At 40.3% G+C, this 17,034-nt stretch overlaps 1 protein-coding gene across 3 annotated transcripts in view; it reads left to right on the top strand.

Annotated features, from left to right (window-relative positions):
• The window catches only part of HIVEP2 (HIVEP zinc finger 2), a 137,225-nt gene that overhangs the window by 106,870 nt on the left and 13,321 nt on the right, over positions 1-17,034 (top strand). For all 3 annotated transcript variants that reach the window (XM_082303475.1, XM_082303476.1, XM_082303477.1), the window contains 3 exons: positions 4,771-4,815; positions 6,080-11,702; positions 12,458-12,612. In XM_082303475.1, coding sequence (XP_082159601.1) covers positions 6,291-11,702; positions 12,458-12,612 — 5,567 coding nt within the window. In that variant the 5' untranslated portion in view covers positions 4,771-4,815; positions 6,080-6,290. The remainder of the gene's footprint in view (positions 1-4,770; positions 4,816-6,079; positions 11,703-12,457; positions 12,613-17,034) is intronic.

Here is a 17,034-nt window from a genome sequence, read left to right as displayed (position 1 = left end):
TTGGTCACAGTGAGGCTTCAGTCTGCCCTTGATGTATTTGTAACTGGATCCTCTCAGTGAGTCCCCTCAGTTTCTGGCTTCTTGGGGAATCCTTGTGAGCACAATATAGCAATGTAGAACAGATCCTGCCCTGTAGCTTGTCCTCAAGTAAGCTTAGTACAGTTTGTTAGATCATTGTGTACTGTGTTTACTCGCTGAGCAGTGTTTGGGTTTGTATTGGATAGTACTTTTAAATGACATTTTAAAAAGTATATTGTAATAATTAGTTCGGCTGCCCCCCCCCCCCCCCCAAAAAAAAAAAAAAAAAAACCACAACAAAAAAAACCCCCAACAACAAAAAGCCCCCCAAACCCATATGTATTATTCTAAATATTTCAGGGTTTTTCCAAAACTGTGGTTCTCTGGCTGGTTTTGAAGAGTGGCAGTACATTCAATAAAGCACTGAAGTCCAGAGGGCAGGCAGAACATCTGGGGTGGAATTTATTAACAAATTAGAGGAGTGTCTTCAAATGTGAAGAGGTAACAACAGCAGTTACAAGACAGAAAGTGGTAGATTAAAATAAATACATCTAACCTGTTTTAAAAGAGCTGCCTTCTTTGAATTGCATGTGCGAAATGATGTCTTACAACTCCTGCCAAACTACAGCAAAAGCCCAGGCATCCTCCCATTCCCCAGCAATTCAAGACTGCCAAGTGTCAGTGGTGGGCATAGGAATTTACAGTCATTCCTAGAGGTGTTCAAATAGATAGGTACAAAACCACAGTCAGATGGTCAGCTTAGCCCCCTAACCAGGGGCTGTTGGAAATGCAAAGGGAATCTCTCTGGTCAGGAATGGGATGTCTTTTTGCTAAACTGGAAAATTAAATTGTTTCTTTTTCCTTTTCTTTTTAGTTAGTACGATTCAATGACAGCAAGTGTGATGTCAAGTAGTATAAAAAAGCTTGCAGTTGGTCATCTTTTTTTTTTCATTTGTGTAAAATGCCAAAACTATACACCCCAAGGGCTGCATTCTTTTTGTTATGTTGCTACATAACATCCTCAGCCCATGAATAAATATATAACCTTGGAAAGAAGGATGAACAAATGCTTACCTATCTTCATGCCAGTTAAATCTTTCAGTTCAGAGGTGCACACTGGATGCTGGTTGAGAGCTGTTCTTCAGATTTAGCCCACCTATGACCTTACCTATGTAGAAGAAACTATAAATCCATGTTTTACTAGGAATCCCAGTCTTTTTTTTCACTGGGATATCAACACCAAGCAGTTCTTTGGGGAATCTCATTAGCAGGACAGAGGGAGACGTAGGACAGCAAGCTGAAAGTGTGCTGTCTTTCTTCCTGAAAGGCCAAGGCAATTTTCTTCTCAGTTGCAGGTGAGGAAGAGCTCAGAGGTGGCCTTTCTTGTAAGGCTGCTGGGCTTATCCCAGACAGAAACTAGACTTGCCTAATAAGGGTCTTGGCAGTGGTCTGTGCATGAATGTAAGGATTTCATAGGAACCACTGCAGTTTATCTGTGCTAACACTTGTCCTATAGAATACAAATTCTTCAGGGGCCAGTTACTGTGGTTTTAGGCTGGCTTTGTGCTGGCAGAGCTGGAGAGAAAAGATTTAAAACAGGGCTGGATCTGACCCTTAGTCCTTACCCTAGAGTCAATATTTATTCTGTATGGTGTACTCAGGATTTAGCCTGGAAGACATAAGCTTCCAATTTGTTCACTTGCAAGAACTGTAATATGAGCTACAAATTGAGAAGCAGTAAAAGTAATATTTTGCCAAATTTTATTTTAAAGCTGTTGAGTGTAACCATTTTAATGGTCTGAAAAAAAAAGAGTAAAAAACAGGAATAATCTTGGAGCTCTGCAGTCAATCAGATACACATCCCCTGCATACAGCTCACAAAGGCACCCTAGTTAAAGGAGCAATAGGATAATGTTCCTTTCTACAAAGTTTTGAAAATCTTGATTTAGTAGGTGCATCTGACAAAAATACAGCTCCTGGTTTCCAAATAATCTTCTCATGTTCAAAGTTTTCATAGAAGTCAAATGTCCTGTTTTGAAGCAGGCAGATAGCACAGCTAATGTGACTGGGGGAGCTGGCTCTCAAGCCACATTCCTATCAGGAAACCTGGCTTGGCCCCCAGCCAGGAAGGACTTTGCAGCTCCTGTCAAACAATGTGCTCTGTGCAACTCCCATACGGCTTCTGATCCGTGTAGGTGGGCTACTCTTATTCACTCCAGCAGAGCTGAGCCGTGCCAAAGGTATTAAAAAATTGTGCACTTTTATCATCCTTAGTTCCTTGGTTTTAAGTAGGTAGTACTTGAAATATAAAGAGTTTCTGTCTATCGAATAGTATATGTTTGATGAAAAGCAATATTTAAAAGTATACTTACAATTTTTTCTAAAGGAGAAATGTTAGTCACTTGGAAAAATGGAAGTCTGTTGTTGGTTTAATACCTTTGGCTGTGGATGCAGCCAGATTAGATAGAGTCTTGACTGGATAAAACAGACAGAATGCCAGCTAGCTTTGCAGTGTCTTACATTTCTCCAGTTAGGCCAGTCTCCCATTAGGGAGGGGAAAAAGAACAAGAGAAATAGTATTAAAGCCATCTTTGACACAGGATGGATGGCAGCTCAAACCAAACCAGAAGTGATTACGTTCGTTCTGGAAAGGGATTTATTTTCCGCAGGAGAGTGGCTCTGGCCAAATTTACACCGTCAATAATCTCTGTAATTAGTCTATACCTGTTTCATAGTGTAGGTTAAAAAATTGTACAGAATGTTCTGAAATTGCGGGACTGCAGAGTGGCTTTAACTCTGTAACAGAGGTCTCAGTCCAGAACAGAAAAGTTTTGGATATATATTAGCATCATCTTTTTGCTGAAATAAAACCATTGCTGTCACATTGCTGTGACTGGCAGATTACTTCTATAAAGGTACTCTCAGTAAAAGGAGTATGGCAAAGAAAGGATACTCCCATCTTCTAGAAATTTCTCCTTCACCGTTTGCAAAATTGCCTAATAAGGAGAAGAATATTTTTCTTTGAAGATGGATACTAACTTTATGCTCTTTCAGTGAGGAACGTTCACTCTTGTCCCTGTTTCTGCCTTCTCCCAAGCCACACATTTTCCTTTACATCTGTGCTCATATATTGGCCTCATCAGTGGCCTGCAATTGAGTGTAGCTCACCTGCTGAAAGTGGTTGCCACTTACCTGCCACTTCCTCGTGAGCCCCTGCTGAGCTGCTCTGTCTTAACTGCTTCTGTACATTGTACCTCGTGCACAAGGATTTCTTTTTCCATTTGGACTGACACTTTTTATTTGAGGAAGTTGATTAGGAATTAAAAAAAAAAAAAATACCTGGATTGCATTTTTTCTTTTTTATTTTAAAGAATCAGACAAAAGAGTTATTTAAAAAAGCCGTTAGCACATCAAAGTTGAATGGCATTAGGACCTAAAATATTCTGGTTTACATTTGATAGCTTGCTGTTACTTTGTACTACAGGGGATTTCTCTATAGTTAAAATTTAAAAATAGTTGACTAAACCAGCATTCCATCGGTTATTGCTGGCCTAACTACTGATATATTATTTATACTACTAAATAATTAATTCATAAAAGGTGGCATGGTAGTGATTCTATTTGTGTCAAGTTATCAGGCTTTGTTAATGTCCATTTGTTCTTGGAAAGTGTTATTAATTACAAAGAATTAAAAAGTATTTTTCAATTTTTGTTGATTTTTTTTCCTTTATAGACTTTATTTTTTTAGTCATCTTTTGGTGTCATTTAATGGAGAAAACATGAGTGTTCTAGCTTCCTTGTGACAGCTGCTAATTGAGGATCATTACAATAGTCTATATCCCCTACTCTGAAACCAGTGTTCCAGCTGTTTCTAAAGATCTGTTCTTTAGAGATGCTCTGACTTTTGGCATAAATAAAAACCATAAGAAATTCTGCCATTGTTGCTTTTGTTATCACAATTGAGCAAACATCCGTTTTAATGAAACAAAGGCAAAAAATCTGGTTTTGAGGAAAGATTTGTTGAAAACTGAGAGTCCTTCCTCGATGGGAGAAATGGTCTTAAGGCAATGAGATGATGTTCAGGCTCCCTCTTCTCCGAGCTGGTCTTTTCAACAATACGGAGTAGCCTGCAGTGCGATGACAGTCAGAGAGGTGGCAAATCATGGCAGTCACAAAAGTATTTTAGTCATGTATTCTGTAATTTTCTTCTGTAAGTTTTTTCTTTGAGAAGGCACCCATATATTCTTTAGCAGTATCACACAAGTGTTAACTAATTTGGACACCTACTCCAGTTTCACTACATTTTCTTGTCCCTGAGTGATGACACCCTGACCAGGAGTTTGTGCTGGTCCCTGAAACATTTAATGAGAGGCCTGGAGTCTAAAAGTATTAGCTGGAGAGAGGCATTGAAAGGGGATTTGCCAAGAGGATTCAGGGATAATCTGGGCTTAACAAAGGCATAGGAATGAAGAGGTACATTGGCAGCTCTCTTTTCACTGATTCAGGAAGGTGAGACTTTATTAATTTAGACTTGCTGTTATTCATCTACACATTAGATACCTAAGTCCTTTAAAACTGTTCATGGTTATAGTCTTCAAATGTAATTGCTCAGATCTCCAAGATACAACATGAAATTTTCTAGTGGATGGGTAAATGAAATTTTCAGGCCTCTACTGTAAAGAATAGAAGATTTTCATCATCATCTATACCTAATATCAAAAATTTCTTATAACTGTATTTTTTTTCCCACAGGAAGTTTGAAGATAGTCATGCCTATTAGATGTTTAGAAGATGCAGGTAATTACTTTATAATGAAAAAAAATTGTAGATGCCTATTACCTGTGTGTTTTCCTGCACTTCGCTATTGTTTCTATGAGCCAAATTCAGTTTCTCCACTGTAGGAATGAAAAGTATTCCAATATCTCTAACACTGATTTTTTTACCTCTTTCCTTGCTAGTGTTAAATCATGACTGTCTTTATAATTCTCATTATTTCATCCAGAAAGTGTCCCGTGTTTGGATAGTATGAAAACAGAAAGCATAGATTCTGCTTCAAATTCAAATGCTGTACTTTTCTATGAAAATCATACCTCTGAGCTTTTGGTCTTCATAATAGACCTGTGGAAACCTATTGCATTTAAGCATTAAAAATGCATGTAGACCTGGATGGAGTTGTTTCATCAGTGAAATCTAAAATGCTAAAGTCACATAAACACAGTCTCTAATACATCCTTTACTCCCAGCAAGACTTTCTCACTAAAATTTAACGTAGTGATTGGAATATGGAGTTGGGGAAAAGTACCAGTAGTGCTGTGTTTGAAATGCATCTTTGATGTCTCTTTTTTAACTGTTTAAAAGTAGCTTAGAATGGGGAACACCACCTTCTTATAAAAACAGTTAGATGATCTAAGGTAAGAAGTACCTCACTTCAGTAATTTTTTAGCAATATTCAGTATACGCCCCAAGGAACTCTGCCTAGTGGACTGTGAGAAACAAGCATCTCCATAGTGGAGAGCCATGAGCATAGACAGCCTCTGTGTCAGAAGCAACTATCATGATATGGAAAGATTTCTTCTCTGATCAACCTCCTTTGACTTTAGAGGAAGGCCAGGTGACTAAAGTGCATGTCTGAGCCGTAGGTGAGTAATACTGGATAAGGTAATTCCCACCCACAGTGTTAGGCTTCTATTTTCAGCAGTGATTGCTGAAAGAGCTTTGAAAGTATGTGGTGGACTTTCTGATACAAAGCCTTTAAACTGTCCCCTGAAAGCCTTCCAAAGCTACTGTTTAATTTGGAAAGTGTAGGTCTCTATTTTCTATTCTAGAGCTGCTGTTGGGTAGTGATTATGCTTGTGCGCAGTCTCTGGAGCCAGTCTTTACTGTGTCTGCTCACAAAAGGGAGTTTTGTGAAATGTAGTTACCTTTGCTTAAGTCCCTCAGTAATTTCCATGTAAGGCTAAATAGAAGTGCAACTGACTGCACTGAAAGTGTTGTTTAGTATGGCTGTACTAACTGGTGTGTGTGTGTTTTTTTTTTTTTTTTATTTTATACTTCTGTACAGATAGCCGTGTCACCATGGAAGAGATGAAGAGAACTTTGCTCTAGGAGATCATAAGTATCTCTGGATCATTCTGCATCTCATTATTTAGTAACAATGGAACATGTCCAAATGCTATAACAAGTCTTTGCAAATGTATAATAAACTGTTTAGGAGAGTTCATGCCATGAACAGAACTGTATAATACTCTCATTAGTGTACAGACACAAATCTCATGCCTATAGACTACTGCGTGGAAAGTTCCAAAGAGAAAGAAAAGTCTGTGAACTTGCAACAGCCCTGGAAAAATGGGAGCAACAAAACTTTAAAAAGCACAGCTTTGGGCACACTTCATGTGTCTGCACAGCTTTCAAGTGAACTAGCACTTAAGACCTTGTGTAACAAAATGGACTCTGGGGACACAGCTATAGGGCAAAAAGCTACCTCAAGGTCTGGAGAAACTGCTAAAGTACCAAGTAGATGGAGGCAAGAACATTCAGCTGTTATTAAGATGAGCACTTTCGGCAGTCAAGAAGTACAGCGGCAACCACAAATAGATCACGAGCAAATAGGAAACACAGCATCAGCACAACTTTTTAGTTCTGGGAAACTGGTATCATCAAGTGAAGCTGTACAGCAAGTCACAGAGAAGCAATATCCTCAGCATTGTCCAAGCCCTTACTCATGTCAACATTCACTTTCCTTTCCACAGCATTCGTTGCCACAAGGCTTCTTGCACAACATAAAGCCACATCAGAGCTTGGAAGGCCCTCCATGGCAGTTTCCTAGCCATTTGCAATCAGTTGCCTCAGAGGACTTGTTTCCTTTTCATATGCATAGCCATAGTGGAGGTTTCTCCAGGAAGAAGATTTCAAGTTTGAACCCTGCATACAGCCAATATTCGCAGAAATCTTTAGAACAATCAGAAGATGCTCACAAAAAAGAGCACAAACCCAAAAAGCCTGGCAAGTATATTTGTCCTTACTGTAATCGGGCCTGTGCCAAACCTAGTGTACTTAAAAAGCATATTAGGTCTCATACTGGTGAGCGACCATACCCTTGTGTTCCTTGTGGTTTCTCCTTCAAGACAAAAAGCAACCTTTACAAACACCGGAAGTCACATGCCCATGCAATTAAGGCAGGATTGGTACCTTTCACAGAGTCAGCAGTCTCTAAATTGGACCTTGATGCCAGTTACATCGATGTGGAAGCTGAAATTCATTCAGATGGTGAGCAGAGCACAGACACTGATGAGGAGACCTCACTCCTAGTGGAAGCATCTGACAAACTGAGCCCCATCTCGCAGCTCCCACTGGACATTGCTAGCAGGAGTGGTTTTCACTCCTCCATGGACGAGTCCTTGGTGGGGCCGATGAAAGTCCCCATTTTGATTATCCCTAAAAGTGGGATCCAGTTACCGAGTGAGAGTTCACCATATATTAGCTCTGATATGTTGCAAACCCCATCCTTAAGTACCAAGTCTGATGACTCTCATACAGTTAAACAGCGACTTGCACTAAGACTGTCAGAGAAGAAAGGACAAGATTCTGAACAGTCATTAAACCTCCTGAGCCCCCACAGTAAAGGAAGCACTGACTCTGGCTATTTTTCCCGCTCAGAAAGCGCTGAGCAGCAAATTAGCCCACCAAATACTAATGCAAAGTCTTACGAAGAGATAATTTTTGGGAAGTTCTATAGGATTAATCAGAGGACAGCACTAACTGTAGCCACAACAAATCAGGAACACAGTTTAATGGGTAGAAAGGGCAAAACAGACCCATCACCTCTTTTAAATAACAGATTAGATATCAAGATGCTTGAGGAACATATTTCTCACCTGACTCCAAATAAAGAGGAACTCATCGACTCCAGTAATTTGAGCTCTATTAAATCTACACAAGTTTATCCAGGCAGCAATACAGAATGTAGACAATCCCAGACCACATCATCTATCAAAAGTGAATCCAACTTGTACCAAGTCAATCAGCAGGGTGATGTGCCTGTCCTTCTAGAGCCCCCAGTAGATTCCTCTCCTCTTATCAGAAGTAACTCCATGCCAACCTCTTCTGCAAACAGCCTAAGTATTCCCCCATCTCTGAGAGGAAGCCATTCATTTGATGAGAAGATGACTGGCTCTGATGATGTATTTTATCCTGGGACAGTGGGGATACCCCACCAAAGGATGTTGAGAAGGCAGGGTGCCTTTGAACTGCCATCTGTGCAGGAAGGACACTCAGATTCAGACTATCATGGAAGACCAGGGAAAAATATCATTATTGCTTCCAGCAGACAGACAGCAGGCGACAAAGGACCATCCTTGAAAGAGAAGAAAGGAGACAAGACCTTTTATGACTATGATGCCAGTGGAAAGCACTACAGAAAGTGGGAAGAATTTGAAGCTCAGAAACAGAACTACAGGGACTCGCCATCCTTAGGTGGGATGAACAAGGGGGGAGAGTTTTTTATTGATCCACTTGGACAATCTCAGTCAGTGCCATCCATGCTTGGAACAACTTTTGAAAACAGGAAGCGCAGGAAAGAGGAGAGTGTTGGAGATGAGGAAGACAGTCCTATGATTTGCAGCAGTACAACTGGCACCCCTGGAGGAATTCAACCTTTGGACTTGGATCCCAAATCCCAAATTCAGGAAGTGCCAAGAAGTGGATTTGCCCTTCAAGGCCTGGACAATGCTCCCCATTGCCATGTGGAGCGTTTTGAAATGTGCAGGCCTTACTTGCAGTCTGGAAGTCCAGCAGCTTCTCTGGAAGACTCATCCCTAACTGCAGAGCAAGAAAAGACTGCAGAATCACTGGTTAGAAGGCCCCCTGGAAATGTCATCTCTGTCATTCAGCACACAAATTCATTGAGTAGGCCAAACTCATTTGAAAGGTCTGAATCTACAGAACATATTGCATGTCAGCAGGAAAAGATCTATTCACCATCTGAAACATGTGAGAGCGAGATTTGTGAGTCCCCGATGAGCCCAGACCGAGCTCCACAAATGGAAAATGTTGACACCGTTAAGCCATCCCCATCCCAGCAGCCTCAGCCATGTCATATGCAACCCAGGTTGGTTCGCCAGCACAACATACAGGTACCTGAAATTCGTGTCACAGAGGAGCCAGATAAGCCTGAAAAAGATAAAGAAGTGCAGAGTAAAGAGCAGGAGAGACCTGCTGAAGAATTCCAGTGGCCCCAAAGAAGTGAAACCCTTTCTCAACTTCCAGCTGAAAAGCTACCACCCAAAAAGAAGCGTTTAAGACTGGCTGACATGGAGCACTCCTCTGGAGAATCTAGCTTTGACTCTACAGGTACAAGCCTCTCTCGCAGCCCTAGCCAAGAAAGTAATTTGTCTCACAGTTCAAGTTTTTCAATGTCCTTTGAAAGAGAAGAGAATGTGAAGTTCATCACACCTCCCAAACAAGATGAATTTGGAAAACAGTCTGAGTTTTTAACAGTTCCAGCAGGTGCTTACTCACTTTCCGTCCCTGGGCATCACCATCAGAGGGAAATGAGACGCTGCTCATCTGAACAGATGCCCTGTCCTCATGCTGCTGAAATCCCAGAGATCCGAAGTAAATCCTTTGACTATGGGAACCTGTCTCATGCCTCTTCAGCTGGAACACCTACTGTGGCATTGTCTCCATCCCGAGAAAGAAAGAAATGCTTCTTGGTTCGCCAAGCTTCCTTCAGTGGTTTTCCAGAGATTTCCCAGACTGATCAGAGCACAGAACAAAGTATAAAGCAGGAGCAGATGGAACATTCACAGGTTGGTCTTCGCTCTTCCCAGCTTGCCTGGCATCACTCCCCTTCCTCTGTACTTCAGCCCATTCAGGTAGATGACTCTGGAAAACAGGCTATTGGCTCTTGTGCTCAGCTTAGTAATAGCTCATCCCACCTTGCCCAGCAACAGGCTCTTGTTGCAGACAGCCCGGAAATGTTAAGGACTCCCTTAATCCAACAAGCACCTTATATTCCTAACAAACATCCATCAGAGCAGCAGCAGCTATTTGCACATCAGGAAAAGGTCCCATTTCCTCCTATTCATAGCACCTTGTTTCAGTTCCCCTATCCAGCTGTCTGCATGGTTCACTTACCACCATCTCAGCAGCCTATCTTGTGGCAGTCCTGCACAGAACCTCTGCACTTCCAGCATCAATTTGTACAACAGCTGCAGAAATCTTACATCAAACAGCCTTTCCAAACAGACGTTCCTCCAAGTTATCACCTGGAACATGCACCAGAGCTTATTGGAAAGAAAGCAGCTGATTATGTGCATGCTAAAGAGCAAACATACCAGCATTACTCAGGAACATCTGGGCCCTATTCAAAAAATACTCTTGCTAAGTACCAGTCAGACCATAGCATTAAACCAACAGATACCTCCTCTGAGCAGCATCTTCAGACAGATTTTGACTCCCCAAGTGATGGATCTGTACAGCCTTTGCCAGGAACAGTTGTTCCTGTTAGGATTCAAACCCATGTGCCGTCTTATGGTAGTGTCATGTACACAAGCATTTCCCAGATCCTTGGACAGAGCAACAGTCCTGCAATTGTAATTTGTAAAGTTGATGAGACAGTTTCTCAAAGAACATTGGCAACTAATGCAGCCATGCAAGGAATTGGATTTAACATTGCTCAGATGTTGGGTCATCATGGAGGACTAGAAAAATATCCTTTATGGAAAGTGCCGCAGACGCTTCCACTTGGACTGGAGCCACCAATTCCTTTGTGTTTGCCTTCTACTTCTGACATGGCTTCTACCTTGGGAGGAAGCAAAAGAATGCTTTCCCCTGCCAGCAGCTTGGAGCTCTTCATGGAGACCAAGCAGCAGAAACGAGTCAAAGAAGAAAAAATGTATGGGCAGATAGTTGAGGAGCTAAGTGCAGTTGAGTTAACTAACTCAGATATAAAGAAAGATTTTCCAAGAATGCAGAAGCCTCAACTAGTAAGGCAGAGCTGTGCTACTGAGCCAAAAGAAAGTCTGCCATCCATGTCATCCTCTTCATCGCTGTCATCCTCATCATCTCAAGATTTCCCCCCTGTCAGCATGGCAGGAGCTGATGCATTCCCATCGAGCAGAGAGAAACTTTCCAGTTTTGATTCCACATCACCGGGACAGAAGTCCAGTGGCCCATCTGAAGGAAGAGACTCACCAGAAGAGTTGGATGTGGATGAAACAGCCTCAGATATGAGCATGAGTCCACAGAGGTCTTCATTGCCACCAGGAGAAATTCAGACAGAAGACCAACTGAAACATCAAAAATTGCCTCTTGGGATGTTAGTCCAGATGTCATCTAATACTGTTGGGAAAGTCACAGCCTCAACCATTCTCCTGACAGATGTAGCAGATTTTCATCAGATCCTTCAGTTCCCAAGTCTGCGTACTACGACTACTGTGAGCTGGTGTTTCTTAAACTATACAAAACCTAATTACACTCAGCAACCAACCCTCAAAGCTTCTGTTTATGCTTCATGGTGTATAAGTTCATGTAACCCAAACCCATCTGGGCTAAGTACAAAGACCACTTTAGCACTTCTGAGGTCCAAGCAAAAAACCACCACGGAGATCTACACCCTGGCTGCTATGCACAGACCTGGAGCTGGTAAACTGACATCATCAAGTGCATGGAAGCAGTTTGCTCAGGTAAATAAGAAATTTTAATAAAATTAAATTCATATATGTTTATATGACAAATTTCTAGTAACTATAAAATCCAAGTTAAATGATTTTTTTTTTAAAAGATTCCCCATTGGGAAATCAGCCAGTGACATCTTCCCAAAACAACTTTTGAGACTCAGTTTATCCTTCTGCAAGCTCTGCTGCTTCTGCTGTCTCTCTCTCTGTCTCCATTTTCAAAATCAGATGTAAAAAGTGAGGGGTTTAAAGCCCTCCTTTCATGTGTGCCAGAGCCTGATACATTATCTCCTTTTATTTTGCCCTTGGTTTTTCCTGATTTAAACAGTGTCAGACACAAACATCCGCATGCATTTGTAAGAAAAGATTAAGCTAAAATTGAGTAAGGATCTTCAGATCCATTTAATGTCTTTTACATACTGACTCTTCCTCACAGATTAAGCATTTGCTAATGGTGCCAGGGAAAATTCTGTAATGGCACTAAATTACCTTATGAGGCTTTTCCATATCTATTTTCCATGACTTTTTTTTTTTTCTGAGGAAAGATAAGTATTGTCTTTTCTGTCGAGACTCTCGTAAAAATTTGTCCGTGTTGCCTCCTCTCTTATTCTCTGTCAAATTAAATGGGACAGATTAATTCACCGTATAGAGTTGCACCAAAATGAGAGTTTGGTTTTGACCTGGTATGTTAAAAGTATTTGAAATGAAGTGTGTGTTTATTGTGTGCTCCAGCAGTAACACCCTTCCTTGACTTTGTTCTACAGATGAAACACGAGCCATTCTTCTTGTTTGGCAGCAAGCTTGAAAAGAAAGTAGTGGGGAATATTATAAAAGAAAGAGTAAAAGGAGACATTCATGGAGATAAAGACATTACATCCAAACAAACTGAGCCGATACGAATTAAAATCTTTGAAGGAGGGTAAGAAAATATAACTGGAAATTTCAAGCTCAGCCTGTCATTTTAAAGACATTTGAAAATGAGTATGAATGAATTAGGATGTGAACAGTCTCCTGTACTCTTGCCATGTCTTGTAGCTCCCAAGTCTCTTCTTTTTTGTGTCAGTCTTAAAATGCACTGCAGTGTACCTGTATACTCACTTTGGGCTCTACTTTGCTATTAAGACAATTGTTTCCATTCTGTGTGAGAGCACTCACTCAAAATTGTTACTTTAATTCTTTAAGTCATAGGGAAATGGATGAACTGTTACCATTTTGATATTTTCTGTACCATTTCTTTGTATTTAGTGACTTCCATGAGGATGTCTTTCCATTTTTAGGCACTGTGTACTTCCACTCAGTTAAACGGATTGACCAGGCATGCTTAGTCTTATTCTTGTAATATTGTATTATTTACCGAGGTTGGATTTTGGAGATAAAACATAAGATGCCAATGAAATCTATGGCATCTAAGCCTAATCCATAGATCTGTCATGTATGGTTGATAAAATAATGTTTAATTTTACTGTGGCAATCTATCACTCAAGTGATAACAGAAACAAATAACAAAGCGGGGAAAGCCAATTAACTGGTTTGAGGCTTACGAAATTTGTTAAGAAAAGAAAATTAAATAGACACTTGTTTGTCTCTGCTGTTCACTCTAAAATGGAAGATACTGTTTTGTTTCTTTTACAGAATTCTGACACAATGCAATTAGTTTGCCAGTTTTTGGTACTGCATAGTCAGGTGGCTAAACAAGATGTGTTTTTCAGTCTTACCAAATTCAGATGGTCTCACAGCACTGTTTTATTGGGGTAACTAAATAGGTCAGGAGGGAGATGTGAGAAATTCATACATCCATTTCCTTCTCCTGTCAGTTTGTTCCTTTTAAAATTACAGTTGTCCTTCACTGACTTCATGTTTTTGTCTGAGATTGAATAGTCTCCATGAAGTTACCATTACCATTTCTCTGTAGTATGCAACACTGAAGGAGTATAGCCTACATCTTGCCTGAAAGACTGAAAAAGTTATTCTGGAGATTTTTTTAGGTGTGCTGGCCCAGACACCCTTGTCCTGTCTGTTCTCTGTAGTTGTACCTTGTCCTAGTACCTGAGCCAGTAGGCTGGCTTTACAAGAGTGACCCAAATTCAGCAGTGAGCCCAAGTTTACAGGAAATTTAAAGAGCTGTTGCTTCAACTCACACCCACTTTGAAGTATAAAATTTTCCTGCTTCCCACTATGTAGCATTTCTGAATTTGGATGACCCAGCTGAAGACAGTCTACCTTGATGTAAGCTTCATGATGAGAGGTCAGAAAAGTAAAAGTGTGTTAAGAAAAGCAACTCAAAGGAGGATTCATTTGAGTGTGAGCTGCAGCAGATCACTCTATAAAAAGCCTCTACTATCTAGTACTTTCTTTAGGAAATTTTGTGTGTTACTTGCACTTCCTTAAGTTTTCCTGTACACCAGGAAGGTTTATGAAACTATTTGAGTAAAATCATATAATTCACACTTCACCTAGAAATGTCTCCTAGTAATATTTGGCTATGTTTAGATACCCTTTGAGTGAAACAAAACACATTAATTTGTGTTATATAAATGCACATTAAATGTGCACATTAATTTCTGGAGTGGGGAGAACAAAGTCTGTGCAATAGACTGGGGCTTCCTCATTAGAAACATGTAACCTGCAAAACTACAACAAATGAGATGATGCAGTGTTAGTAGGTTCACTCTTTACTCATGCATCGTAACTTTATTTTGCATTTTACAAGAATTATTTGTGGAAGAATAGATTCGTTCTTTCCATTCTAGACATTCACTTGCCTATTTATTAAATCAATGTAATACTTTAGATATTATTGTCATGTCTTGCATTGCTTTCTGTCCTCATTATTGAATTTGTCCTCTTCGAGTTATTGTTTATGAATTCTGAAAGCTAGTTTTTGACATGGGTGGGTTTCTGTGCTTGCTTGTTCTTGGCTGTTTATTGAGCTTTTTGTTCTTCTTTCTTCAAGCACATCTTCATCTCCTCTTAGCACATAGTGCAATGAACGATATAGCAAATGTCTGTTGTTTTCGTGTCACATTTTCTCCCCTGGACAGACAAGCATGGATGGTCATATCTTGTTTCAGCAGGATATTTGGTTTTCAGTTGTCATGGGGAACGGGTTTCCTTAGGCTTTGTGATTGCTTTTGTTTCACAGCTGTGAAGAAGGTAATTAGCTGAGAAAGATCTGTGGTTGTCTGCTTTTGGTTTGTGGGAACACCTGTCCACCTGGCAGGGAAGTGCAGCTCTGGAGCTGCCTTGTGCCAGTGGGGTGGGGCATTTGTATGGCAGCTGGGCAAAAACCAGCTGAGGCTGGGGATGAGTGAGAAGCTGAAGGAACAGAATCAGAACTGAGGCAAAAAGTAGATCATAGAATCATAGAGTTGTTATGGTTGGAAAAGAGCTCTAAGATCATCAAGTCCAACCATCAGCCAGTATAACCAGATGTCAGAGCACATCACCACCTTGCTGCATAAAGCCCATCAAGAGCATTTTGTAAGCATCATAGCAGAGGGAGTTTGGAAGGAAGAAACTTACCACTGCATTATTACCACTGGCAAGTGGTTTGATTCAAGTGAAATTATCCAAGTCACAAAATCTGCTTTCCATCATCTGTGACTGCAGATGTGGCTGATGGGATATGAAGCAGTATTCCTCAAAGAAAAGCAGTAATTTAAAGCTCAGTACTTGCTGCAGTACAGCTAGTTACTAATGGTGTGCAAAGAAAGGAAGGACAGGACAAGCATGCCTGCCTGTCTGACACCTAGCTTAATGACATTGTCAGCCGACAGCAAGAATTCACAGTTTGCTTATGTTCATTCTTTTATATCTATCAGTAATAGACTCAAATTGAAAAACCCAAATAAAATAACATTTTGGGTAGAAATTGCAGGACTCTGAGACTTGTTAATGCCTTTTAACTCAAGAGTCCCATCCAAGTCAAACTCAGAGAGGCAGTGACTGAAGTCCTTAAGTGCATGTTACATAGTAGGAAGGGGGAAATTACTCAAAGCTTTGAGAGACGCACAAGTTAGCAGTTAGATCTAATATTCCTGGGGTCTTAAAGGCAATCTCAATAGACTCAGACTTCTGGTCTTTTAGTTTTTGCACCAGCCCGTCTTTAAATGTCAAGTTTGTGTGTGTCATTTCTCTTACAGTCATTGTTATGATGAAGCATACTTAAAGAGTCAAGGTCAGTTGTGGCCAAAAACCATCTATATGAATGATGAAGAGACACATGTATTATCATTGTCTTTGTGTCCAATGGGATCTGACAGGTGACAGAAGCCAGTGGAATGAGGTCAAGCAGAAGAAGAGCAGAGATGGAGCAACAGAAAAGCACATGTAATAGCACAGCATTTATCTTACCAGTATCAATCAGGGGTGATATGGTAGACTCCATCCCAGCAAAATCAGACTGTAAAGAGAGATGAAGAGAAGATAAAATGGCAGTATTTTAAATAATAATGGGCATTTTTTTTTGTCTGTGGGAGAAAGCCTGGAGTTAGTTGATGAAGCAGTGGATAGAGAAATGACTAGCAGTCATTGGCATGTGTATATGAAGGAGAACCTGGGAAATGGGGCAGCCAGACAAGCAAGATCCCAGAAATGTTGTACAGAAAACCTGCTAGAGAGATCAGTAAATATTAAATTACATTAGACTATGGCAGTTTTGCCCATGCTGCCAGGGACAACAAAAGAAATAGGAGAAGGACAACTTTGCTGAAAATTAGATGAAAAAACCTGAATGTAGGCATCCACATTTGAAAGAGGAGCTGATGTGTTTAATAGATAAGAAGATGGACTTGAGAACAGGACACTGTTTTATGTTTTTCTAAGGTATTAACTTCAGTATTTATATTGCCCATGATATAGCTAAACATATGCGAAAGTGTTCATCTAAGAAAAGCACACTTGAAAAATGTTTCAGCTCTGTAACCCAAAAATTGCCACTTTTTTCTTGTAGAGTTATCATCATATTAACAGAATCTTTCACACAGTCCCTCTTTTATTTGAAGTACTGAATGTCAGTAGCAACGATATTTTGTGGGCTGTGCATCCACAGAGTGACTGAAAATACTTTGTTCTGCTCAGGAAGAGGGCAATGGAGGACAGAGGGCAGAAAAAATATTATTTCTCAGTTCTTGCACTTCCTGGATTTTACTTTGGATGAATGATGATGGAATTCTTCCCCAAAGGAATGCCCAGCAGTCTTCAAACCTCAGAACAGCCTGAGTAGATTCCCTGGACTCTTTTAGATTTCAGTATTAACAATTTAGCACAATAATAAAGGCAATGTACAGCTTTACATAGATTTTCATATCTTACTTATTTTCTAACCACACACTATGTGATC

Source organism: Coloeus monedula, assembly GCF_965178545.1.
Source record: "Coloeus monedula genome assembly, chromosome: 2".
Taxonomy (NCBI): domain Eukaryota; kingdom Metazoa; phylum Chordata; class Aves; order Passeriformes; family Corvidae; genus Coloeus; species Coloeus monedula.
The sequence above is the reverse complement of the archived record's forward strand: the minus strand, read 5'-3'. Positions and strand labels throughout refer to the sequence as shown.